The sequence below is a fragment of the Pholcus phalangioides genome, unplaced genomic scaffold (assembly GCF_987345545.1).
Source record: "Pholcus phalangioides strain wild (caught in Gottingen) unplaced genomic scaffold, Ppha-v1.0 ptg000011l_1, whole genome shotgun sequence".
Lineage (NCBI taxonomy): Eukaryota > Metazoa > Arthropoda > Arachnida > Araneae > Pholcidae > Pholcus > Pholcus phalangioides.
In genome coordinates, this window is record NW_028301604.1 from 4007652 (window position 1) to 4035043 (window position 27392).

General features: G+C 33.6%; 1 protein-coding gene across 3 annotated transcripts in view; it reads left to right on the plus strand.

Moving 5' to 3' along the window:
- The window catches only part of LOC149079957 (zinc finger protein castor homolog 1-like), a 171779-nt gene that overhangs the window by 20108 nt on the left and 124279 nt on the right, over positions 1-27392 (plus strand). For 2 of the 3 annotated variants that reach the window (XM_089238865.1, XM_089238866.1), the window contains exon 2: positions 20819-21882. In XM_089238865.1, coding sequence (XP_089094991.1) covers positions 20880-21882 — 1003 coding nt within the window. In that variant the 5' untranslated portion in view covers positions 20819-20879. Of the gene's footprint in view, positions 1-5185; positions 5205-20818; positions 21883-27392 lie in introns of those variants that run through there. The other variant, XM_089238867.1, reaches the window with a different exon arrangement.

The window sequence follows — 27392 nt, forward strand, 5'->3', positions numbered from 1 at the left end:
TCGCTTAGCCATGCTTTATAAGATTACTCATGGCCATCTAAATTTCGATACGTCCGGTATTCAGACTAAGCTTTCCTATGTTTCCAATAGACTTGACCACACCAAAAAATTAAAACCTATTTTTGCCTCTACAGACTGTTTTAAATACATTTTCTTTCCTAATACCATAGCTGAGTGGAACAAGCTCCCCCCCCTTCTCTATTGTTAACTCCCCCACGATCTCCGATTTCTTGTCAAATGTTACAAAACATTTATGTGTAAATCCACCGCGTCCTCTTGAGTAGGCCTTTGAAAGGCCAACAATATTGCATAAATAAATATATAAAGGCATTGTTCATAAGTAACAAATTCCTCAGAAGGAGGTTGTTTTCTTGTAAATGGGATGGCATAAAGTTCCATCATGCACCAAATGCCGAAATTTCTTTTGCTCGTCAAAAGATGTACGACCTTCTAAAACCTTCGACTACCGAGGTGCGACTATTCTTAAATCGCGATGCGAAATATGCTTCGTATTTCCACAATAAACTTTATACGTTTTCAACATGTGTTTAGTTGTGACTTGTAAATTATCAGAGAAAATTTTACCCGAATTTCACACTTCATTTCATAGCAATATTTTCGGGGAAGATTGACTTCTTAATGCAAATATGTACGTAGTTTATTGCTGACTCTAGTCACCAAGTTACTGAACTCTAGTGATTACAGAGCACCTTCCTCTCACAAAAATAAAAGTCGCAAATTAATTTTTTTTTTAAAAATCTAACTAATCTCAATCCCACCTAGCATTATTCAACAAATGACTCTTGGCGGGAAAATTCTGATGTTCAGTCCATCTTACTCCTTCTAAGTAGCAACTTATGTAGCCCATATATCCTATGGTAAAATTGAGAATTCATTATTCATTTATATTAACTAATTTATCTAAAAACATCCACTTTTCACGAAGAAGGTAGAAACATTATAATATTTCAAAAAAAGTTATAATACTTGAGTGAATTTTGAAGTCATCGGACTCGAGTTGCGTTGTTTCATAAAATAACTGAGGTCAGACAGGAGACCTTTTTCCAGTTTGTTAGAATGAATAATCATTTGGTAGACTTAACTGGCTCAGCAATCGTAATTCATATTTACAAGTTGTTTTTTTATTATTAGCGGATGTTATTTCCTAAACCAAAAAAACAGGTATAGTATTTTCGTTTATTTTCTTCTCGTACCACCGAAAAGTAGTCACATTTTGAACAAAAATTTATGCTTTAGTACTTGTTGTTGCAAAATCTCACTTCCCAAATGGAAATCAAACCGATATGTTAATTATAGGACCTCACGGAATTCCTCTAAAAAAAACTAGTTTTAACGACAACAGTCATCGAAACTTTTCTTGATAAATTATTTTTGCTTTGTGACTTTCATGTTTAAGTTCAATTTGCCACGGCAAAAATAATCATTACTGAAAAAAAGCTATTTCGGTATATTAATTTTAAATATTTTTGTACCAAAAGCGACAAGCCAGATCTCACAATTTATCCAAAAAAAATTGTTTTGTGTTAGCTTCTCTGCATGTTATAATGTAATGTAGAGAAGTTTGCGTCAAGTTATGACATTTTTCCTTTAATAATATATAAAAGATCTCTAATTCCCCCTGAATAGTGACTGAAAATTGATTGCAATTTTCTGCGGCCGATATAAAAAGTAAAAAAGGTTCATGGACTTGTTCAACTGTCAGCTTAAGTTTTATTCAATTAATACTGTCTAAAACAAACATAGGCAGCAACTTCATCCTGTTTTCTTGAGAAAAACTCCCTTCTTTTGATGTCTTGAAAAAACAACTCTACGAACTTTTTATTTAATCTATTCCTCCTTTTCTTCATAGTGTAATACTTGTGTGTTTATCAGCAGAAAGAAATCTATTTATACGGTTGTCCTCAATGAGCGACATTGTTATAAAAAACATGAAAAAAACTAAAATAGTTGCGGTAGCGACATCTGATGTTTTCTGCTGAAAGAATTCAAATGTTGAAAGAATTGAAGAATTTTAATGGTTTTCCTCTTGATTGAGGACAGATAATTTGACAAACAATCGCGAAGTAGGTACATTCTGTAATAACATGAATCCACAGAAACCGGGTTAGAATATGGAAGAAAGTTATTCACCATAATTTGAAATATCACCATTAGGAAACTTCAAATAATACTACCTAGAATAACTATGGAAATGATTATAATTTTGACAATGTAGTTATAGGAGCTTATGTCTCTTTTAATGAGGAGACACATATACATTGTTTCTTATTTTCTAGGAGAAATCTTCAAAGAAAATGTTAAAAGGAAAGCTAAAAAATATAAAAAATATTAGTATGTAATTTCACCTTATCCGGTTTAATATCAGTTCATTGAGTTGCGTTTCAGGTATTTAAGATAAATACTGATTGTTTAAGAAATATTTTCAAAAACAAATATGTATTTATGTTATGCAAGAAAACCGATATTTACAGATTTGTCAAGATGAAATTTAATTTTACCCCAAAAAAGTGCGGTGCATACGACCTTGCAACGTTTATTCCGAGAAATACGATTCATATTTACACGTTATTGATTCTTATCATACCATTTACGAGCTGTATCGACCACGCGATGAAATTAGCTCCTACCTCAGGATTTGTTTTTTCTCGTTCCTTTGTAATTATATCAAAAACGATTGACTGTTGAAACGTTCGTAGTGATCGAAAAAAAAAAGGAAAGAGGCATAAGTATTTATGGAAATTGTACTTGTCATTTACAGAGAGAACACCCCCCTTTCCCAAAGAAATAATTTCTAGCACATTTTATTTTCGGATATTTTTTTTCGATTTTTGTGTCAATAACTCAACAGCCACTGATACCATCGCGAATACGTTTTTATTTTTTTAATTTATGCCTCTTTTCAAAATAATAAACAAATATGCACCTTCTCTTCTTATAACGAACGATGTACAGTTTTTAATTTCCTTATAAGATATTTGGGAAAAAATTATTTTTTGTTCGTACAGTATAAAGAATTTTGCGCATCGGAGGGTAAGAGGAAATGGTTGGATGGTTTTCTTCACGTATCGTTTTCCGTTCGTGCCTTTATTTTCCTCTTCCCAATCCTGAACGTTGTTTTTAAAAGCTCTATATAGATTTCCCATTTTTCTCGAAACCGCATCGGTTTTCAGAGATCAGTAGACAAGCAAAAGCAAACTAAAATTGGGGAAATTTTTCCCGGCAAAGAAAAATCAGCTCAATTTCTTTGCAAATTGATGAAAATAAAAACATATATTTAATAAAAAATATATTTTCTCCTTATCATCAACCGTATTAATTGAGGAGATTATTGTCTTATGTGGAAATAATTTAATTCACTACGGTTTAATAAGGCCGTTTCTAATATCATTCCGAAAAATTTCACAAATGTATTTTAAAAAAACAAACTTGCCCAACAAAGAGAATGAAAAATAAAAGAGCTTGGCGGGTCAACTTTTCTGACTTCTGTGGTCACTTTTGATATGGAATACTGAACTCTAAACGAATAAAGACTTTGTAGAAGCGTTGAATATAATAGTTTTCATTTCGACATCGAAAAACACTGCCATTTTGACTAATTTTTTTTTTTTTCTGAACTTACTTTTTGACATATGATGGAAGTTGAAAAGCGCGACCAGTTTTGTTTTATTTTTTCTTAAGATTATGACAAGTCGAGAACGCGTTGAAACAGGTGTAAAATGAAATCTATTAGTCAGCTGCCTATGAACAAAACAAAGGATTCGTCGACAAATAAGGGCTTTCTTATTCGTTTTTAGTTGATCAAATGAGCTCAATCTCTGCCACTTTCACTATAAGGAAGCCAACATACGTTGATGGAAAAGCTTCCTTTTCAGATTCAAACAACTCAGGGGTGGAAACTAGTAAGTAGTAACTCCTCACTGTCTTAATATAATCATGCTTTGCTCCTTTATCTTCTCCTCTCCCCCCCCCCCCACCTTTTTTTCTTTCTTTCTTCTTCTTGAGACTTTTTTCTTCTGTCTGAAGTTTCTGCCACCTTCTAGTGTTATTCATTCACACCTTTCTTCTTCTTGTTTCTTCGTCAGAAAAGTTTTCTTTCTTGTTGTCTCCTTTCCAGAGGCTTACTTAATCTCTTTCCTTTCAACTCTCGATTTCTTTTAGCACAGTTGCCTTTGACATTCAGTTCATCGAAGAGTAATCATTGCTTACAAAATATTTAACGATATGCTCATATTTCTTTAATTTTTTTTCTTTTCCTATTTTTTGAACCAAAAGTTCGGAGAAGCGATTGTTTCATTTCGATATATCTTTAATTTCTAAAACTTATATGGGGTCTCTGGGCAGAAAACCGAATAACAAAAAATAGGCAAGTTTTGTCACGCTAATATCATAGAGTAATTTAACAACAGCAAGAGTAAACACCCAAAGTATCACTGAAAAGCCCTAAATCCCGTGATCTTACGTGACTGACCGGGGTCACTTGCATCGTAAAGGGCACTTTCGGTTCATTCTGTCAACTTTGTAACGCCGTAAGTTGGTGGTCTATGAGTCCCATCAAAGCGAAACAAATGTTAGCGATAGCTTATAGGTATTTTGTTTATTATAATATTATATTTATTTTTACATTTTGTTATTATCCCCGTTATACATACTTTTAAAGGCATTTTATTTATAAACATTGTAATACATATGAAATAACCGTCGTGCGACCAAAAAAATTTATCAAGATCTCTTTATGACAAATTCGGGTTCAATCAAAGTTTTAAATATCAAAGCTGAATTTTTATTCATTAATGTTACATTTCGTCTCTTCATCATTACATTATGAATTTTTTTAAATAACAAGAAAAATACGGTGAGTTAAACTAACAGCTTTTAATGGACAGTACCTGGAAAATTTTACATTCATAGAAAATAATATTTTAACAAAAGAACATTTAAAATACTTATAATATCAAAAAGACAAAAAACGGCTGTCTCAAAAAGTTGAGAAAATTCCAATTTACAAAAATTACAGGCTTTTAATAGTGTATAGACTTTCCGTTTTTAATAACGTCAAATACATGATCCTTCATGGATCTTATTTTGCAGGATTCCAACATCAATATTGTACCCATGCTTCCTCGATAGTTCTCTTCAAGTCATCAATAGTCGAATACTGTTTGCCGTTTCCATACACAGTTCTTGTGAGTATACCCATACATTCTCAATGAGGTTCAAGTCAGGACTCATCTCTCACAAATCTAAAAACGAGACATTTTCAAGGAACTGTTTTTTTGCTGCTGATCTATGAATAGATCATGTTATCATATTGAAATGTCTGGTTTGGTCCTCCTAAATCAAAGTTTTTTAGTCTTTTTGTAAGCATCAAAATTTCGACGAACCTTCAAAAACGTTAAGGAAACCTGACTATCGATAGCAAATGCTGCCCATACCATTACTGATCTCCCACCATGCTGTCTGGTAAAATAAAATCATTGGTTTCTTTCTAATATCGTGCCAATAGGAAGACCATCTATCTGGGCCATCCAATTTCCATTTTTTTTTTCATCACAAAAAATGACACTGAACCATTTGTCTCCATAACACACATATGATTCCGTGCCAATTTCAGTCTCGCTTCTTGGTGCTTTCTTGTGAGAGGTGGTTTCCGGACCGTTCTTTTATTAATCAAATATCCAGTTTTTCTGATTTTTCTATGAACTGTATCTTTTAAATTTTCGCTGTAGCCAGCTTTTGTAATTTCATGCAAGGCTATTCTTCACATTGAAGCCTATCTTCGAACGGAGTTACGTCTTCACGTAAACCTGTACTGCTTGGCCCACCACAACGAGGTTTCGGATTTTGAGACACACTCCATAGACACTGCATTTCGACTGGTTTAAAGCAGTTGCAATGTATTTTACAGCTTTCCGTTTTGCTTTCAAACAAAGTAGGGGAGGTGGGGGATGAATGGGACACTCAGCCCTTAAACACTTTGTTTAGTTACTTTTTTCACCAATAGATTGCTTTGGTGTAGCTTCACTCATAACAGGAATAAGCACTAACATGGCTGTTGAATTTGTTGCTTAAACTCAAAAATTAATATAAACATAAAAAAAGTAAATTTCTGCATATTTCTTATTTCTTTAATTTCATAAGTACTGCTATAAGCCAACAATCCATACTTTGCTGTTCATATATCTCATGTGTGTTAGTTATAGAAATATATGGTTTATTTTACTGTCTCATAAATGAAAGTTTTACGAAATGATTGCAAATGAAGAGTTATAGCATGGGGATGGATGGGCAGTAACCAGGGTTGGCAGGTTTTTGACGGTTTAAACTGCACGTAAAAAACTATTAAAAATCTTAAATATTGCTTTTCAATATAAGAATTCCCGTTGAAAATACACACATTCATTGCATGTAATGTTCAAAGTCACTATGTTATAGAAAGAATAAATACTTAATATCATTATAAAAAAATTTCTACTCTCTACAGAATTATTTTGGAAAACGTGTATTTTTTCGTGTAAAATATACAATTTTAATAACAATTTGAATAAAACATAGCATAAAAGCTGAAGGAAAAACTATGGAACTATTTGATGTTTTTCAATTCACCATGATTCTCGACCTTCCAAAATTTCTTCTACTGCTGATATGTGTATTGATATAAACCATCTGCTGTACTCTTTTCATAACAGATATGTGCTTGAAAAGTTCTTTGGGCGAGGCAGCCCAGGTCGATAAGATACTTATCAGAAAACTTTCCTGACATAGGGGTACAACAGAAACGGCGAAATGACCACAGAAAAAATTGCTACCGCAGGGAGTCCCCCATCGACGGGTTAGCACATCAACCTCTCGATGAGTATAAAAAACAAGCCTGCCGTTCGGAATCGGCAATAAATTGTAGGTCCCAGTCTAATTATCCCTCGTGTGCAGAAAATGACCGTGGTGCGACAAAAATGATCAAATGATTAAAAAGTTCTTTTACACCATATGTAATGTTGATTTTTGTTATTAAATTTTCTAGATAATCACTGACACTTAAAACGCTACCCTTATTGTGCATAACATTAGAATGTATATAGCAATCAAAATACTAAATTGTAGGACTAAAATGTTCTTTAATTTGGCAGTGGGGGGCTGGAATATAACGATAAAGAGAAAAAAAGAAACTCCTGTAACTTATTGTAAGCCTAAAAGTAAGCATTGACAATAAGTGTTTGACTGTTTTAATACTGAGTAAGTTTCTGAGGTCAAAAACCTAACCCTGATTTCCTGTCACACATATTTTGAATAAACAGCTTTTTATTTTGTTTAGTACATTGAACACTGGTAATCAGTAGTTTAGATAAAATGGACCATAAAATTATATATTATCTGCTCTAGACTGTCTGTTGAAAATTCAAAATTGTAAATTTTAATTAATATTTTGTTTCAATTATTGTAATGAATTAGAATTTAAAAATAAAACTAAATATACAAAAATTAAGTTTCTCATGTCATGTTATCAACCTATTGTGTTCAAAATATTATCCAAAGCCATTTAAGTTTTTGACGGTTTTCGACAGTTTAAACCAGTTTTTGACTTCAAAAATCCACCCCTGACACATACATGGAGATGATTGGGACTGTCCCATTCATTCCTGTTGCATTAAAGTAAAATATGGTTTATTTTTAAGCTGTTTTTTTCTTAATTGACATCTTTATTTTTTAGATCCAAAATGAGGTTTTCAAATGTGATTTTTAATATTCTTACTCTATTAATTTTTAAAAGCATTGAATAAGGGCAATTTGTTTTGTTTTAGAAAAAATATTGAGTGCTGAAGTGATAGGCTTACCTGGGTATTTATTTTGAGTATAGGCCTACATAATTTTAATGATTGTTGCTTTAGTTATTGGTTAATGAAATGGTGTATTTAAGGGGGAACCTTCCATAAACACGGGAAACTTTTAAAATTTTCTAATAAATCCCAAAATATCTCAATGCAGAAATGAATTGAAAAAAGTGGACAAAAGTTACAGATAGACAGCAAAAATCAGTTGTAGAAGTAGAAGATGCTGTAAAAAAAGTTGTAGAGAAGAAAATGTCAATCAGAGTCGTAGCTGGAGCTTACAACATTCCCAAATCTTCATTAGCCCATTATATTAGTGACGCAAAACGTGCTACCGATTTCTGGAGTTATCATTTTAAGCCAAACATTGGAAATCGAAAAATATTTACTTGCGACCAAGAAATATCCTTATCAGAGTAACTTAAAACTTCTAAAACATGTTATGGGTTAACAATTCGTAGTATGGTATATCAGTATGCATGTGCATTAAAAGAGAATATACCTCCTACTTAGAGTCAAAATGAATGTGCTGGAGTAGACTGGCTACAAGGATTCATAGATCGTCATAAGGAACTATCTATTATTAGATCTCTGGAAGTGGCGAGTATGAATAGAACTAGCATTTTTAATTCAACAAATGTAGTCCATACATTTCCTTCCCATTGTAGGCATCGGATAAAACCTGTGTATGATAAGATAAGATTTAGATCAGTTCAAGATGACTGGTTAACAAGCAATCCTGGTAAACATGTAACAATATATGAAGTTGCTGCTTTAGCAAGGGAAGCATTCCTTCATACCTTTATTCTCTCTAACGTAAGTTGGTTTAAAAAAAAACACGATTTTTTTTTATTAAATAAATTTTAAAACTTGCACGAAAAATTTCCCTCTAAATCACAGATAATTATTTCCTTCCAGCTTCCATAACAGATCGGCCAAATTCTGACTCGGTCAATAGACAGCTTCTCTGAAATAAGTTTTGCATGTGTTCCCTCTACATCTTTTGTTAATCTGCCAAGTAGTACTATATTACAATACCAGTTCTACAGATGACGAAATTTTTATGGAAAAATATTTAGATAATTCTCCTATACAAGATGAAGATTTTATATTAACAAAATATGATTAAAAAATATTGTTTATTTCTATTGCAAAAATGTTGATGGTGATAATGATATATATAGTTACAAAAGGTTCAAGTTTTAAATAAAAAAAATTCAACAGCTATGGGATTTTTTATCCAGAGAAAAGTGAAATATGTGACATTTCAAAATCTGATATTGTGTCCAAGTTGCCAAAACTACAAAGCCAAGGGGGTGCAGAAAGATTAAAAGCATTTATGACATTTCAGTTTGATTTTATCACCATCAATATTAAATGAACCCATCTGATGGAGGTTAAATAATGAAAAGTCAAAATGCTATTGAAAATGTTATTGCTTTCCCATTCATCCGTCTTGGGGATGGATGGGGCAATTTGGACTTTTTCATGAAACTTATGATTTCTTCCCACATATATATAATTGTTTAACTAAAGAATGTTTAAATTGAAGCTAGATAACATAAATATGAAATTATACGTAAAACTTGCTTTTTCGATTGTATGTTGCAAAGAAATAAATATTTTGATGAAAAATGTCCCATTCATCCCCCCTACTCAAATAAAGTAATCTCATTGTACGAAATATTGCGATGACTTCGGCATTTTTTTATTTGAATGAAAACTAGTGCGATAGCTTTTCACTTTTATACTATCACGTTCCGGAAACGTCATATAGACGCAATCGCCAAAATTTGCATACATTCGGAAGTTTGCGTTCGCATTCTGACCACAATAAAAAATTAAATCGAAATTCGAAATTGTATCCAAAGTTAAAAATGTTAGTTATGTTAAAAATCTGTAGTGTCTAAACTTTTGAGACGGATTCTAGCTGATCAAATTGTTGACATTTTTGGTGTTTGAAGGTTTATAAATGCACAGTTTATAGCAGTGGTTCTCAAATTTTTGCTACATGTGGTTTCACCAATGTTTATTCACTGCTCCCAGAAGTCTAATAAAACACCACTTAAATCCACTAAACAGACACACATTAATATCAAATGCTCGCCCTAGGAGCCGCGACGCATACTTCGATAACCACTGCTTTTTATATGCTTTTATTATAACAAATTATGATATTTTGTTACGCACTTTAAGATTTTAAAAATTGATCCAATAATATCTGAAAAAATACTTGCTAGGCTTTTTTCGAAGACGAAGTCAATAAGTATAATCAGGAGACTGAGAAAAAAGCATAATAACTACTATTTCGCCGTCTAAGCCAATATTTTCCCACATTTGTCTCATTCTCATTTTATTGTTCCCTATAAAATTGTCTGCGGTTTTTTTGCCTTGAACTGAGTTATTTTCTTCGCTGAGAAAAGTATTTGGATAAATTTTCCCATTCTGCGGTTCATGGAAATTTGCCATATAGAAATTAGAGAATATTCTATAATTCCTTTTCACAATCACAAGCAAAAAAAATTCACCAAGACTAAATATAGTCTTTTTTTCGGGATTTTTTTTATCAATACCAGGTAAACTAACAATCTTGTGTCGGATGATTTCAGTCGGTTACAGTTTCTAGTTATGTAATTCAATCTCAACATTCCAATATGTGTATCATCTATCCGTACCACATCAACTTAATTTCAGTGAAACGGGAATGAATCGAATAATTAATATCGCCGTCACTGATCAAATATAATGTATTATATCCGGTTATCAGTTGTCAGTTTTACGCACTTCATATTATTCAAATAAGAAGTTTAGTCATCTAATACGTGTGAGAAACTTTCTAAGAAAAAGAGGGGAAAGGGGTTGAAACTTATCACGGAGAGCGGCACAGCACCCGGAAAAAAAGACGACCAAAAGATAATGTGCTGCCCTCTCTGAGAAAGCGAAGCAGATAGTGAGAGATTGATGATCTTTAGAAGGGTATGTTTAGAAGATGTGATCACTAGTTCGCCCTTCTATTATTCTATAAAGAAGTTAACCTTGATTTCGAAAACTGAGATGACGTTTTCAGTTGAAATCACCTACTATAAAAAAAACACGCTTACCTAAATGAATAATTAAACGTTTGTTATATATATATACATGTATAACGATTCTGAAAAGGTAATATTGTTCTCTCTAAAATAACATATAGAATTAAATTCGAGGTATTGTGGATACTCTGTTGTATTTTTTTACGTGATTTTCATTTCTGATATTAGATATTATGAAAGTTGACTTTTTAGGCCATACATGGCTTAAAAAGGAACATATATTCTTGTTGAGAAAAACGTACCCGTACCAGGTGGTTAGAAGAATGCCCCCTTAATCAAGCCAACGTCTTTCACAGAAATAGATCATAATTTTTTTTTCTCACGAAAGAATTTTCTAGCAGTTGCATTATTTTTATCTCAAAGAGAGGGAGGGCAGTGTAAGGATGGCAATTTCTTTCAGGAAAACGAATACTTCACGTGAGCTGATTCTGCTTCTTATTCCTTTACAAACGATTATTTTTAGCAATTGTTTCACCGAGTGCGATTCTTCTCGATCTTTTTTTTCATCTTTTTGTTTCATTTCATTCTCATCTATTATCCTTTTCTTATTTTTTTCTTGCTGAAAGACATAATCTGATATACGCATATCCAAGTCTTTTCTTCTCTTTCTCAAGACACTTGACGTCGATTTGATTTCAGTAGTCATGAGATGGAAATAAAAAAAATTGACGGGTAGACTTCTAATTCTATTCCTATATCAGTGTCTAATATTTTATATAGAAAAATCTAGAATGCGATTATATATTATATAATAATCATCGAATTCGATTATGGTGAATTATACGAATATATGCTATGTACATTCCGTACCACGCAATAAAAATATTTTTTGTCTTTCGAGGAAACGAGTTGTTGCTGATAAAACAAAAAAAAACCAGAGACAAGCCTTGTTGGCCCCAAACTTATCGGAACTGCACCCAGTCCTTTTCCTACTTCCTATATTTTTTTAGTACGGATGTTTGTGAATTAGAGTAAAACCCAAAGTCTTAAAACTTCCGGAAACAGGAAATAGTCAATACATAGTATAGACGGGAGAATATTTCTAGAGAATAATTCGCCCTTGTGGTACCGGGAAAACAAAAAAAAATTATTTTCGAAAAATATCGACTAAAAATATATTTTTAGGCTCATACAAAATTTTCATTTTATTTGAAATAATTTCTAACCCACCTAACTTGAGTTTCGTTATCATCGTATATCATTTAAAAACCTTTAACCCTTTCAAGGGCACGTTTTATTTTCTACAATATTTAATGAAATCACGTGAAAAATGTAATGAAATAGTATGGGGAACTTTTTTTGCATCCCCGAGAAAGTAGGTGGGTGGTGGTTTAGCGGCGCAACCACTGCCCTGTATAACATGATATTAATGAATTTTCAAGTTTAGTTTTACATCAAAAGGAGAATGAAATATAGTGATCATTATCTATCATTTCATTGTTAAATAATTATAAAAAATAAAATTTTCCAAAATCTTTCAGGTTATTTGAAGTATAATGACAAATTCAGTATTTATTTTGATTCTATTTCGTAATAAAAATTTAAAAACAAAATTCATTCATATTATTCATTTCTTCTATATATATGCATCTTACTTATCTGTGTAGGGTGATTCAAAACTCAACGTACAAACTCTTGGGGGAGGTAGGAAACACAAAACCACAAAACTGAATCACATAGGAACATATGACCGGAAATCCAACATGATCAGCTGGAGGATAAACGAAGATGCAGAAATGACAGGCCAAAATGGGTGGAAAAACACTTTATTTAGCAATACTTTCTTTACACGAGGACATTACGTGTACACGTTAAGTTTCATAACTAGTGCTCAAAGTTCTTACCATCCGCAGTCGAACCCTTTCAAAAATATCTGGCATTTCGCGGACGTTTGCAGCTGCGACGGAGATTCTTGCGACCGAGAGGGTAAAAACTTTGAGCACTTGTTGTGAAATTTAACGTGCACACGTTATGTCCGCGTGTAAAGTATAGCTAAATAAAGTGTTTTCTCACAGGTTATTGGCTTGTCATTTCTTCATCTTCATTTATCCTCCAGCTGATCAGGTTGGAGTTTCCGGTCATACATTCCTGTGATTCTGTTTTGTTTTTGTGTTTTCTACCTCCCCTTAAAGTTTGCACGTTGAGTTTTGAATCGCCCTGTATATCTATCTATATACTGTATATGCATGCATATTACTTATCTTTACAAATCATGAAATTTCTGAAAACATGTGACACTCTTCTGATAAGAACACAGTGGCACTTTACAAGTACTGCACATAGTAACTGTTCAGTGGGAGTACTCTTTGTGATACTACAAAAGGCACATCTTTGTGATGTGTACTTTACTGGTACATATAGATGTTACCTTTCTTCACCAACCTCCCCAAAATATATAGTTCAGTCTCCCCACTTTCAAGGATATCATATTAAACCTTAGCAACAAGAAAATATCATACGGCTTTGCTCTAACTGAGTGGTGGTTTACCTATGAACAGGAAATACCATGCTACAGAAAAATTAAAATTTTGGACATAGGAAATTTTCTACAGTAGCTAAAGTTTATTTACATATCGTCCCCCTCATGCTAGAAGCACGAATGTGCAAATTTTATTCTTTTTTTTCAGCTGGTTGGATACCTCTTATTTCGCTATCTAAGTTTTAACTGAAACGCGAATGTCTAGCCCTATTGAAACACGCGTACAAAACATTTTAGGAATATAACTTCCATGGGGTAAGTAATATGGGTGGACTAAACGTCATTTCCGACGTTCTTTTATTTTCTCCAAGGACATTCGTGCTTCTGGTATGAAGGAGACGATATAGTCATTTAAAAAACTTTCACATCCATATTTTTATGGACATCTTTTTTCAGCCACTCATTGGGCATTGGGCATTTTGCCTGTTGTGGCCTTTGAATTTGTATAAAACTGGCACTCTCGGCAGCTCTGCCACATTACTTCGAGATTCTCAGCCGGCGTCTCGGTGGTACGATAGCCGAGCCGGTAGTGTTCGAAAGCATTTCTTGTAAGAATTATTTTGAGGTGTCGCATTTATAGATATTTTTCAGTCGGAACTGAAGAGCCAAATTTGAGAAGTTTATACCATTTCACAGCCCTTGATTAGTGCAAGAAAGCTTAATCCTAAGAGTGTAGATTTAAATCCTAGTCATTGATATAAAGAGGTCAATTTTTCTAGTTTTTTGTAAATACTTCACTGGTAATACTGACTAAAAAAATTGTCAATCTTATACATTGGACTCACATAATTTCATGATAGCAAAAAACTTATAATATATATTTTTTTGTTTTCCTCAATTTGAGTATTCCTTTTATGTGTGATTCAGCCCATGAATTAGGTAAAACATGCAAATGCATTTCACTATCTAGATTTTCCCTGACTTCATCACTTTGAGCAGAAAAAAAGCTAGAAAAAATCCAATGTACACAACAAAACACACACAACACACACACACTGCCCATGTAGTGGATGCATAGATAACAGCACTGGAAGGCATTTTACTGGCGAATCATTGATCCTGGAGAGGCACACTTCCAATTAGAAAAAGTATCCGAATAACGTGTAGAACACTGATACGTCATTCATGTTTCAAGGGTTTGTATAGTTGTTAAAGTAAAAAAAAAATAACTTTTTTATGCACACACATTCCATGTTTCTAAGCGCAATATTCACTGAGATATTCGAAAAACGGAGGAAAGTTGGAAAAAACAGCATTATTATATATAAGAATGCAGGTGTAAACCGTTTCTTACTCGCATTTATATATAATGTTGTTTTTTCCCCAATTTTCCTCCGTTTTTCGCGAATTCGAATATATAACTCAGCGAATATTGCACTTATAGAAAAGTGGATTTCTTTTTGTTGACATCAGGAGAGGTAGGGAAACAACTTTATAATTGGGTTTTTGGGCACACAGGCACTGTATAAAAAGCTAATTTTTTTTAATTTTAGTAACTACACAACCCCTTGCAACATGAATGACGTATCTGAGTTTTACACGTTATTTGGATACTTTTCTAATTGAAAATAGCCTATAGGATCAACGATTCGACAGTAAAATGTCATGTGCCCTGTTACCTATACAGTATATGCACCCTATATATATATTATGTTACTGCAAAGCCCGAAATTGGCCAATTTGCGACGGGGCAGTCACTTCTCAAATTGGCCAATTTCGTTAAATATTGACCTGGCCAATGTCCGAATTTCGGACCAGTTCGCGAAGTGTCTGGTGATCCTTGGCCTATAACAAAAGACGTGATTTGGGATCATCGTCAAGTGATAATTATGTCCACGTTAGTTATGGCAACCCATCAGACCACAGTCACAACGCTGTAATCATTTTTTTTCTCCAAAATTTGGCAGAAAAAACTATATGCTCATGTAATTATTTTTTTATAGTTTTTCTCTTAAATTTTTCACTTTTTTTTCTCTCGTGACATGAGGCTAATCCAAAAGAGCTGCCATATAGAGACATGTATCACACGTTGGCGATTAAAAAAATGGATGTGGCTCCTACCGGAACCTCTTACTCCAGCAAATCGAGCTCTGGCCAACAACGATCTCCATTCATTTCGCGAAATGCCAGGCCAAAGTCCGAATAATTTCTGTAATTTGGACTTTGGCCAAAACTCTTGGCCAATTCGCGAAGTGACCGGCTCCGTCACGAATTGGCCGCTCTTCGGGCTTTGGCAGTAACATATATGCAAAGTTTCAAACTAAATTCCTTATACAGTAGAGTTTCGAAATTTTCCGAGGTGCTGGAATTTTTCAAAAAAAAAAATTACTTTTCTAAACCTCTCAATTTTTCGTCAAGCACGAATTTTGTTCCATTTTGTCCTATTTTTCTCACGAATGTAAGAAACTTCAGTTGGAAGGAGCTCTTGATCCCTAAACTGGGGTTTCCGGAGGATCCCAGAGCCACTCTATAGTAAATTTATAGAGCAAAAAAAAATAATATCCTAGAGCCTGGAGCCCATGTCAGCCTCTCTGAACCAGAATGTATGAGTCTTGGCAGGTGTGTAGTGAATTAAGACGTCGGGCAAAATAGATAGGAATATATAGAACCTGTCCCCGCGCGCCCAACTTAGAAACCCGTTTCCTATAACTTTTCGGATAATCCGAGTTGGTTTCAGTCTTTAGGAGGTGGTCTCAGTCCCGTTCACCTCAGATTATCGAGACTTCACTATACACATACTCTTTAACATTTAAACTGTTCATCATACAGGTACCTCTAGAAACAACTCCAATTGATGAAGATATTCAAATAACGGGATCTTGCGTAGGTCATTTATTTTGGAAGTTGCTATATACGTATTAAAATGGAAAACTTATTTTTCTGTAGGTCTTTCTCTTACCTAAAACTTATGTTTAGAGACTGTTCGCCCTGCGTTTGATGAGTCAAACAGAAATACAGTGATTGCCTGTAACTGATAAATAAAAAAAACTATAAGTGATATTTACCGAAAATTCACATGTTAAAACGTTCAACATGTTGCGAGGGAATATCCCAGAAGCGAGAAAGTTGGATGTGGTGCGCTGTACAGTACTTTTATTTTACTTACACATCTCGTTCATAACTATATCTATTTGCGTTTGACTCTCACGTGGATATATGAATACTTTACTCCGGAACCCGAACATTATTTATTTTACGGTTTAAAATGTGTTCAAGCCTCAAAGAAACGGGATCTCTATTTAACTTTTTTTTTTAATTTCATAGCTGTCCACAAAAGTGGAAATTTTTACACCGAATAACGTGTGCCGAAAGAGGTAAATCTCACCAAAAAATTTCTATGAGTTAACCTACTGAAAAACGTGAAACTTTTTTTTTTCGTTTCAATCACTTGCATGACAAAAAATGTCTAATTACGAGTTATTGGGAAAACTGGTCGTATAAAAAAATTATTTCTGCATTTTAGTGAATACTCACCCGTGTGAAGAATTCTTGTATTTGATACCCTTGTAAAATGAATGACATATCTTAACATTTATCAACCCCACCACATGCTATTAAAAAAAAATTTTTTTAATAGCAATTAGTTAAAAGTATGTCTCTTTAATCAACAGTTCAAAAGGTAAATACAAAAACAAAGACCACAACAGGCAAAATGCCCAACGAGGTGACTGTAAAAAACCAAAAATGCACATAAAAATATGATTGATTATCAAGCTCTTTCTTAATTTAAAAAGCTCTTTCTTAATTTAAAAAGCTCTTTCTTAATTTAAAAAGCTCTTTCTTATATTTAAAAATTCAGTAACCCAAAATACAGTAAAAGCAATTTTTATGAAAAGAACAAAATGAAGTGAACGAAAAAAGAAGTGTGTGTATAAGGACTTTACTTCTTCGTACCCCGTAGATGCATACATAGAAATCAGTTAATAGTTTCTTGTAAGAAAACTGAAGGCACTCACACGTGATGACGAGAAAAATTCTTCGTTGCATTCTTTGAGTCAAAATTTGCAAAGAAAAGAATATGGTTATATGTTCAGTGGGGCATTCGACACGCATGCTTTTTTCTTTTAAAAAAGTTTATTTCTAATGCCTATTTTTTCTACGAGTGTGACTTAACTCATGGGAAAAATACATTTTACTTACGTATCGAGAAGAATAATAAAAAAATTCTACTACAGCTCACTCTCGTGTGAAAGCTCTTTCTTATAGTTTGTGGTGCGTAGCTGTGAAGTTTCATTTAGTTTCTTATTTATATATTTTTCTTATTGTTCTCTTGTATTTCTATTAACTTCCGCCTGTTCTATAACAGCTATTTACTTTCTCGTAGTTTCTAAACGATTTTGTTCACTCAATGAGTTTTTGCGGTCACTGCCATGGCAGTGTAAACAAGTTTCATCCTTGCAATGAGTTTAGCGGCCACTGCCATGGCAGTGTAAACAAGTTCTCATTCTTGCAATGAGTTTTGTGGCCACTGCCATGAATGGTGAAACGATTTATATCCTGACGACGTCGACACATTCTATAACCCCCACTCAATGAGAAAGAAACCAGTTCGCACGATCATAGGAGATTGATGCCATTAAAGGAGTAAAAACATTTTTCATGTATAGTATATGACATTCACTATATATTGAACAAGATAGAGTAAACGTAAATCGTTTCTAATACAATAGTCATAGTTTTTTGACTGGAATCATACTAACCTCCAGTTCAACAATTTTTTTTGGGCTGGAACATCATTGGTTTATTATCCAAGACATCCAAATTATCTCTTAACTATTTATCTAAGCAGGGAATCAAGTAATCATGATGAGACTTATTTTACGTCTCCCATTCAAATTAGAAAATTCATTTTAGTTCTTGAAGAAAATTTTGGCTTCTTTGTCATGTGTGAAAAATTTGGTATTCGATAGAACATTGCTAAATAAATAAGACATACTTTATTTCAAATCTTCATTTTTTGGCACTCTAAAATAATTAGTGACACTTGCATCCACATTATTTTTTCTAATAACTTATTGACAAAAAGTTATTGAATTGGAATCAAAAATCATTTTTATCGTATGCATATCAAATACGCTGTTTAAAATTTTAACCAACTGTTTGGCGAAATACCTTAAAAATTAGTTCTCAAAAAATCAATGATAAAAATTCTTGTCATCTTTACTTATACGATGTATTAAAAACGAAACTATTCCTTTCGAAATTTAGTATTACGACTATAATACTACAAAAATCGGGCCTTTTATATTTTATTTATCATATTTCTTGCTATAAATAAATTGTTGTCTCTCAGCCAGTTTTCCATTCTTAAATCGCAATGCGTAAAGTAATCAAAAAATATACCACTCGCGTGAATTTGTCGTACGTGTTTGTCAAAACAAAACATACTTGTGATATTTAAATTGCGCTCATTTTACACCCGTTTGTCCGATCTTTGGATCCATTGTATTGTGGGGGGGGGGGAATTGTTTGTAAGCTCGTGCCCCGAAGATCACGATTAATTGAACTCTCTGATTTTTCGAGCTTTCGTAGATATCACTTCAATTTCGGTATATTTAAAAAGATACAATCTAGACAAAGACGCATTGTGCTGTCCTTTAGCTTAGACTTTGAAAAACCATCTATATTTACGGCAAGATAAAAAAAAACAAGTAAACGCTTCGAAAGGACAATGGCTTTTGGCGATGGGCTCATTGATTGCCCCCTTACTTAGTTATTCGTCTCCTAACTGTACGAAATTGTGAGAAACCAGGGTATCTTGCACTTATATTGATGTAGTAATGGAACTGAATGATAGGAAAGTTCGCTCTCCCCGCTTGGAACAATAGTTATTGTTTCGCCTTCGGTCAAGAGCGTGAGGTGTGCTGCTGTCGCGTAGATACTGAGTGGAATTTTCCTCGTAGTTTATAGGATAATAGTCTTTTTGCCCTTCTGTCCATAAACCATTTTCTTCTTTAACGATAACTGATTATTATCCTTAATTGAAAGTATAAAGTTTCGTTGTGGCCATTTTACGCCCGTTGACCATAATATTTTTGTATCCATTCACAGTGGACATTACGTATCACGAAAGAACCGTGTATTCCGGGTTATTAACATACTGCATTAGTTTTACTAATGCAGGAAGTGGGTGATGTGGTGCAGGTGGCATGTGGTGAAGTAAAGCGTATATGTGTAGGTTTTTTCCCCTTGAACAATAAATCAATGTTTGTTAAACGAGGTCTATTTAATGGACGTTTGTGTTGAGTGCGTGAAATGTTCTACAAAACAAGGAGCCGTGTAATTTTTTCGATACTTTAGGGGATAAAATGCAACAGGTTACTCGTTATAATGGATTCTTGGTTTAGTATGATGATCATAGAACGAATGAAACAATGAAAACGTTTTCGTTTCCGTGCGAGTGGGAATCATCACCGAAAATTCTTCACGTTAGGACCAAATAAACTTGATTCGAATTACTTTGAAGTTCATGCAAAGTTAAATGGGGGTTTTCACCAATGGAGAATTTGTTTGATCATGCAATAGGAAATGCGTGAAGTCCGACGATTCCACGTGTAGTGTAATGACCCATTATTTTTGTAATGCTAACTTTTACTAGGTGCTTAATTTTTTTTTTTTTTATGAAAAGGTAGTTTCAAATATTGTTCGCGTGTTACTGACCATCTTTGGAGGCCTACGTATAAGGCCTCTATCGATTAACTTTTAGCAATTCAAGTAATATCTGTTTATTTTCTTGAGTCTCTAGGGTGTTTTAAAATAAAAGAATGAATTATATAAAGTGGCATACCATGTTTACAGATCAGATTAAGAATATATGTAATCTCTCTAGAGATTCAAAGTCGTTCAACATAGTGTATTCCAATGTAAAATTATGAAATGTATGTTCTAATGTTTTTCTTGATATCTCATGGGTCGTTTCACTTCTTTCCTCTCAATCTTAAAACTTATTAGCACTATAGTTTACACTGCAGATTAACAGCATTTACAGCAGATATACAGCATTTACAGCAGATATACAGCATTTACAGCAGATATACAGCATTTACAGCAGATATACAGCATTTACAGCAGATATACAGCATTTACAGCAGATATACAGCATTTCTAAATATACAGCACATCTTAAATGCCCACATTGCTTTTTGTCATCAAATTATTAAATAAAAATTACGATATAGAGATATTGTCAATTTATTACCTTTGGCGAAAAATTTAACAGTTTAGTAGTTTGAATTTATACCCAGTCAATTTCTCACTAAGGGAATTTTAACATACAGAACAAATGACGAAATGTATTTTTTGCAGTAAAGGCATGTTTCAATAACTTGGTATTGTGAAGTTGAAAGTTATTGAACATGGTACATATCACTATTTTCTTCTAACGCAATATTTGCACTTTTTTTCAGTGAGATGAAGAAACATCCAGATGATTAGACTGAGCAGAGAAATTCTCTTCCCGGTTCGAGCATGATCTCGACCACTGGAGCTTCACCTCCTCAAATCACTGAATCTGCTAGTTCTCTATTTTGCGCTAGCCCGACAACCCCTATGGTAAGCAGCCACTCACCTAGTGGACATGATGCAGATCCCAAAATTGGGTTCATCAATGGTGACAGTCCGCAGAGTACGACAAGAACGGACTCCCGATTACCACCTCCCGCATCACTGTGCCACATGATAGCAACCATTGCACCAAAGCCTGTTTCCTCTTTAGAGATAGATAGCAAATCTTCAAATATTATGGCTCGAGGACAGTCAGAAGAAGACTGTAAGGCCGAAGATTTGCGGCGATCCTATCAGTCACGAAACAAAAGAAAAAATTTCAAACCTAGAAACATCGTATACCACTTTTCTGAAATCGATTCCGGCAGCGATGGTGAAGAATATGATGTAGAAGAACAGTCAAGTGGTCCATCTCACCGCAAATCCCCAAGTGTTGATAAATACTGTAAGTATAGTCTAGAAGCAAACGAAAACAACGTGGATGATAATAACGATACAGCTCAACCCTTAGATCTGAGTAGCGAAAACAGCTCTTTACGATCGCGCGTAAATGCTTGGAGCCCAAAACCAGAGCATGTGTCACATTATCTATCGTCTGATCCAGTTAATTTGAGCCTCCGCAAAAATGACAGTGAGAAATGCAACAACGATGATGATCCTCCAATGGACGTAATGGATACCTCAGATATGTTACCACCTAACCAACTTCTTAAACGTACGGATGAACGTGAAAATTTGGCTACAGTGGAAGATAGAAAGTCATTTGATCGAGATTCTCCTTTAGACACAAGAAATCAAATGAAAGCTTTGAATATAAGAAGTCCCAGCTCGGACCTTCATCATTCTATTATAGCTAGAACCTCCATGAGTGATTATGCAGAAAATGCAGTGAAAGAACTTTTGGGGATGTATGGACTCAATGAAAATATTGATTTATCCCCCAGTCACTTGCCAGCTTCTAATTCAGGTAAGATCTCATATACTCACTCGATATTTAATGATTATGTATATTTATCAATGTATCATGATAAGCATTTAATAATCCACAGAAATTTGTTCAAACAGGGTTTCCAAAGAAAAATTCTATTGTCGTAAAACTAGCCATTAAGATGGAAGCTTTTAACATTCATTAATTTTTTCCATATTTACGTTATGGTGAAATAAACAATAGCAAAAGGTTTCCTTACAGTGCACCTCCAAAGTTTAGACACTGGCTGAAATCGCACAGTATCTCAAAAACACTAATTGCAGCATCACAAATTAATTTAATTAGAGTGAGCATATACTTTATTTTCAAAGTAATAAAGTTAGACCATAAACTTTATATAGACAATATAATGAGGAAATAAACAAAAATAGCATAAAAGCAAAAGTTTAGACAAAGTGAATTTTTCAGCAAAATAAAAATTATCTAAAATCTAGTTGGATGTCCCTTTTCTTTAATAAGTAAGTTAATACAGGTTTCCGTTGAAAAAATTGAATCTTGCATTATCTGCAGCTCAAAATTATAACTATAACTCTCAATGGATACGTTAAGCTCTTTTGCAGACTAATACTATAGGTTATTTATATATATATATATATATATATATATATATTTCCCGATAAAATTCCACAAAGTTTCTCAATAGGTTTGAAATAGAAGCCACATGCTTCCCAATCAGAACTTCAATATTTTGCTCATTAAACTAGGCTTTTGCATGATCTACTGTGAGCACGATCTGCCTACAACTACTACCTACCTGCATTATCTTGCTGAAACTCCCACTGGAGACCGGCTAGGGATTCACCAGATAACAATAGATCATGCTCTAGTGTCTGTATGTAATGCTAAGCGTTTTGGCGACTTCTAAGGCTATTGATGCCTGCCCATTGCAGCATAATGCAGCCGAAACCATCAGTGAAGGACTACCTTGTCTATGACAACAATTACTCCGTGGTTTCTTGTGCAAATCACGAAAATATTACCCTTATCTCTTTGAACCCTCTAGGTTCCACTTTTTCTTGTCGCTGAAAATAACTGAATACCATTATGGTCCAAATGGTACACACTTGCTAGCCAACTGTGATCTTTGTGTTTTGTGCGCAAGTTGAAACCTGAGGGCCAAAGATGGTTTTTTCATAATGTTTCGAAATACTACCTTACATGTTTCTCGTCTATGGGTATGTACGAATCTTATCCATTCACACCTAGAGTCCAGACGAGCTTTTAAATTGCCACGATCATTCTTTGCGTGAGATGCTAGTCTTTAGATTTTTCTGTCATTTCTTTTATTTATAATACGTGGGCCTTCCTGATCGGTGTTTAGCACTGTATGTACCACCTCTAAATAATACTCAGTAGATAGACATTTTAGAACGTTGCAAGAGAGCTGCAGTTTTCGAAACACTTTTTCCTTTCGATTTAACCTTCTATAATCCGCTTACTTCTTCAGAACTGTTCTCCATAGCTCGCGGCATCTCAAATAACTGATGCTATCACGTGGAGAACATGAATACTGAACAGCGGTGAGCGACATTTGTGTTGAATTGGCATATTTTGACGATAAATAGCGAAAATTTCTTATTGTGTCTAAACTTTTACGAACTCGAATTTCGCTCTTTTCTCAAAAACTTATTTTTATTACGAATTACAGCACAGTTTTTGATATTCAACTGTTAAAAACATATTTTTAGAGAGAGAAAAGTATCTAATAATCTTTATTATTCAATAATTCGGTTCGTTTTTTAATTTAATAGTGTGAATTTCATTAGTATCTAAACTTTTGCGGAGCATTGTTTATAGCTAAATTACTCAATATTAAGATGAGGAATTTCTTTCTACATGCGCGAAGCATTAGTGTTTCAACGGTTCAAAGCATCGCCAGTACAGATGAGACAAGATCAATCTTCATTCGTCGTCACTAAACACCATCTTTGTCTTGTCACTGATTGATTGCCAATCCAAGGGAATGATTGAAGGTTTTTCTCTTTAAAATTGAAAAAGAAGACGTCTGTTACATAAGTTTAAAACATGACCCAGGGCATAATATTCTACAACTGAGGCTAGATCTCGCATTCGAGTACGCTTGACTTATTATGGTTTTTGTCCGTTTTGTCTGTCCCGAGACATGGACATTCGAGTGCATTCAATTGTACTCGAACGTGAGTAGATAATCACATTCGTTTTCATGGTAATTTTAGTAATTAAAAATGTATTCTTAAAATAATCATTGAAACAAAATTCTAATGTAATTCTAGATATCCAAAGCGTCACTAGAAGTCTTTGAGTTAACGAATCCAAAAATATTTTGGTACTTTGAAAAAAAAGGAGGAGAGTCTAAAACAATGTTAGATTATGCTCACGATATGTCAGTTCCAATATAAAATTCCTCACATAGCAGGAATATTTTTGTGTATTATCTCTCTCTTTTTTTCAAAAACAAAAATACCATCTAAGAAAGAAGCGAATGAGAAAATTCATGGAAGGTGAACAGTGAAAAATTTTGTGGAAACTTCTCCAAGAGTCATTTAAAACACGGAACATGCGACACGCCCATGTTCTTACGACGTCCTTTTCTTAAAAGCTATAACTTAGTACAAGACGTTTTATACAACTGTGTACGGTTTTTTTTTCCCTCCTATTATTATTACTATTATTTATTTATTTATTCTTATCTTTTCTTTTGAGAAACATCAAATGCAACAAAGAAATCTCCACCGTATATTCTATTTTTGCATCTAGACTACAGACAGCAATGCGGAATGAAATAAAAAGAACTGAAATATCTGCAAGAGAACAAAAGTAGATTGGAAGCTGAAAAATAGATGCTACGAAGGTTTTAAGTGAGACAAATTTAGCAACTCTGGCCGAGTCTCAGGATTCTCCAAGGCAACCCGCTTCTAAACTGAAAGAAAACACTGAACTTAACAGTCATGTGTAGTGTATTTAAGCTGAAAAAATAGAAAAGAAAAAAAAAATACACCTGCATTATGCTTGAAAAAGTTAGCAAATTTGCCTTTGGCTCACCTTTTTGGCTTCGGTTCGTTGTTGTCGGTCGTAAGCATTCTTTGCCCAATTTTAGGGTATGCTGCCATATCTCTTTTGCTCAATGTGACGTCGTCCATTCGAAACACACACATGTTCATCATCATCAACGATTGTCCTCCTTTTTATATCGTTTTCTGTTTGGATAATATTTAAAAAAATAGTTTACGTATATGAACGCTTAGCCCTTCTTTTACGCAGTGTATATGTTACCGTAAATGTGATTAATCGGAAATTATGTGTAATCACCGGTTATTATGCATAATCGCCAATCGTCTTAGTAAGATTGATAAATTTTACTGCATTCTTCAATTTTTACGGCGATTGTGTATTAATAAATAGTTAATAAATTTGATTATAAATCATATGAAACATCCCTTTAATTCAACCATTTATCACATTTGTCTGAATGTGATGCGTGCACTACACGTATTTTGGCACAACAATTAAATTAAATTAAAACAAGCATGAAGACGATATACAGTCTTATAATGATTCAGTCCAGGATGAATATCTTAATTGACTATATGGACGACTATGGTACATAGTCGATTTGGTTATATTTCATGAGGAATTCTAAAGATTGCATCTTAACTTTCTTAATTTCGAACTACTTAATAAATCAAAATGTAGCATGACTTGATTTAAAATTTTGAATTACACGCCACGATCGAGTGCTCCAACAGAAACTACGCTAATTTCCCTCACTCGATTTCCATTCACGTATTCGTTTGGCAGCAGTCATCTCACCTGCCATAATAATTCATACAAGTGTCTTAAATGAATTATTTTTGTTTCCCCCACTAACTGCGAGCAATAACTTACAAGATTTTTCTAAGTAATCGAAGTTTAGAATTGTGGAGACACAATTCTCTCTCTTTTATTTATTTTTTTCCTAATACTGTGTAAATCTTTTTCTCTCATTTCAACTTCGTTCCAGCAAAATGAAAGTAAAATATATACGTATAGTGTAAGAAGCTGTCGACAGATTTGATTTATTTTGTGTACTTGACCAGGCCCATCAAAATCTAAGTTGCACCCAATTCTTGTCTTTCGCCCTTGCAGTTGCATTTGTTTTCTTCCCCCCCCCCCGAGTAAAGGCCCTCCCTCACGGTTGTGGCTCTCTTTGTTACGGATTGAATTCCTCCATTCGGCCTCAATTACTGTTTCAAGTAACAGGTGCGGTCATGCCATGAGCATTGCGGTAATGCATATTTCATCGTTTCGTTATAATGTGAAATGGGTAAAAAAATAAACAAAAAAACATTGTTTTATAGCGAATAGTTGAAAGGCTGGATAAAATGAAAGTTATTTGATTGGCACGAACCGAAACGTTCTGACTTTAATATGATAGTAAGAATAATAATAATATCCTGTAATACCTTTTCAAAATGCGGCTTTCTCTATAGCAATGCCGGATAAGTCTTATTGTCATCAATTGAGATTGTAGGTGCAGTCATAAATACCCATATTTAAGATATTTAAAACGAAACAGACGTTTTCTTTGTGGGATTTCAATAATTCTAATTCAATATAGGAAATTGTATTCTCTCAAATTGAATAAAATGTGTAAAGTACAAAGAGGGAAATTCTACCGAGGTAGTGGCACCTCCGCCAAATAAAATTGGAGGAAATATTAAAATTTAAATTTTTATACGGCCAAATCAGTGAATTAGTAAAATTTGCACCTCTGTCTATTATATCGAAAAAAATTTACCCCGTAACATATGAAGAAAATTCGCTAAGATATTGGTGATTGTCTTTAATTTTTTTGACACTTTTTACTTGTTAAAATAAGTGTCTCAAAAATTTTCAAGACTTTGAAAAATGAAAAATCAAAAATTCAATCATCGATACTGCAGCGATTTTCGATCAATTGTTACGAGTTAAAAAAGAATTCTGAAAGAAGAAAGAGGCACAAATTTGTTGCCTCTTGAGAGTTTTTCTTTTTGATGCTGTATTTTTTCCATATATATTTCACTTTAATTTTAGAGAATCAACCATAAAATATTTATTCCCTTCTGATACTTCATGAAAATTCCGTGTGCTTCAGTATGACCTAATCTCTGATTAATGATATTCTTTAAATTCAGTTTAACCGATTTGCATTCCATATGATGGAAATTCTTTTATTTTAAATCAGCGCGTTTTAATACTATATTTAGTAGACTTCATGCAATGATTCTCTCAGGTAGCTGGCCCAGTTTGTTACATGTACCATGAAACTACGAAATCTCATTCTGAGTGCAATATTATCGTGTCTGATTTCACAAAAATAATACTAGTTTTCAACTTATAATGGATAAAATTTGAAATATCGGGTGATTTATTACAGTGGAAACTATGAAGATTAATATAATTATACTTGACAAAGGAAAGCTATACATATATATATAATTTTTATTTTCATTATCCAGTGTAGTTAAAGTTTGAAATCGGCATTATTTGGG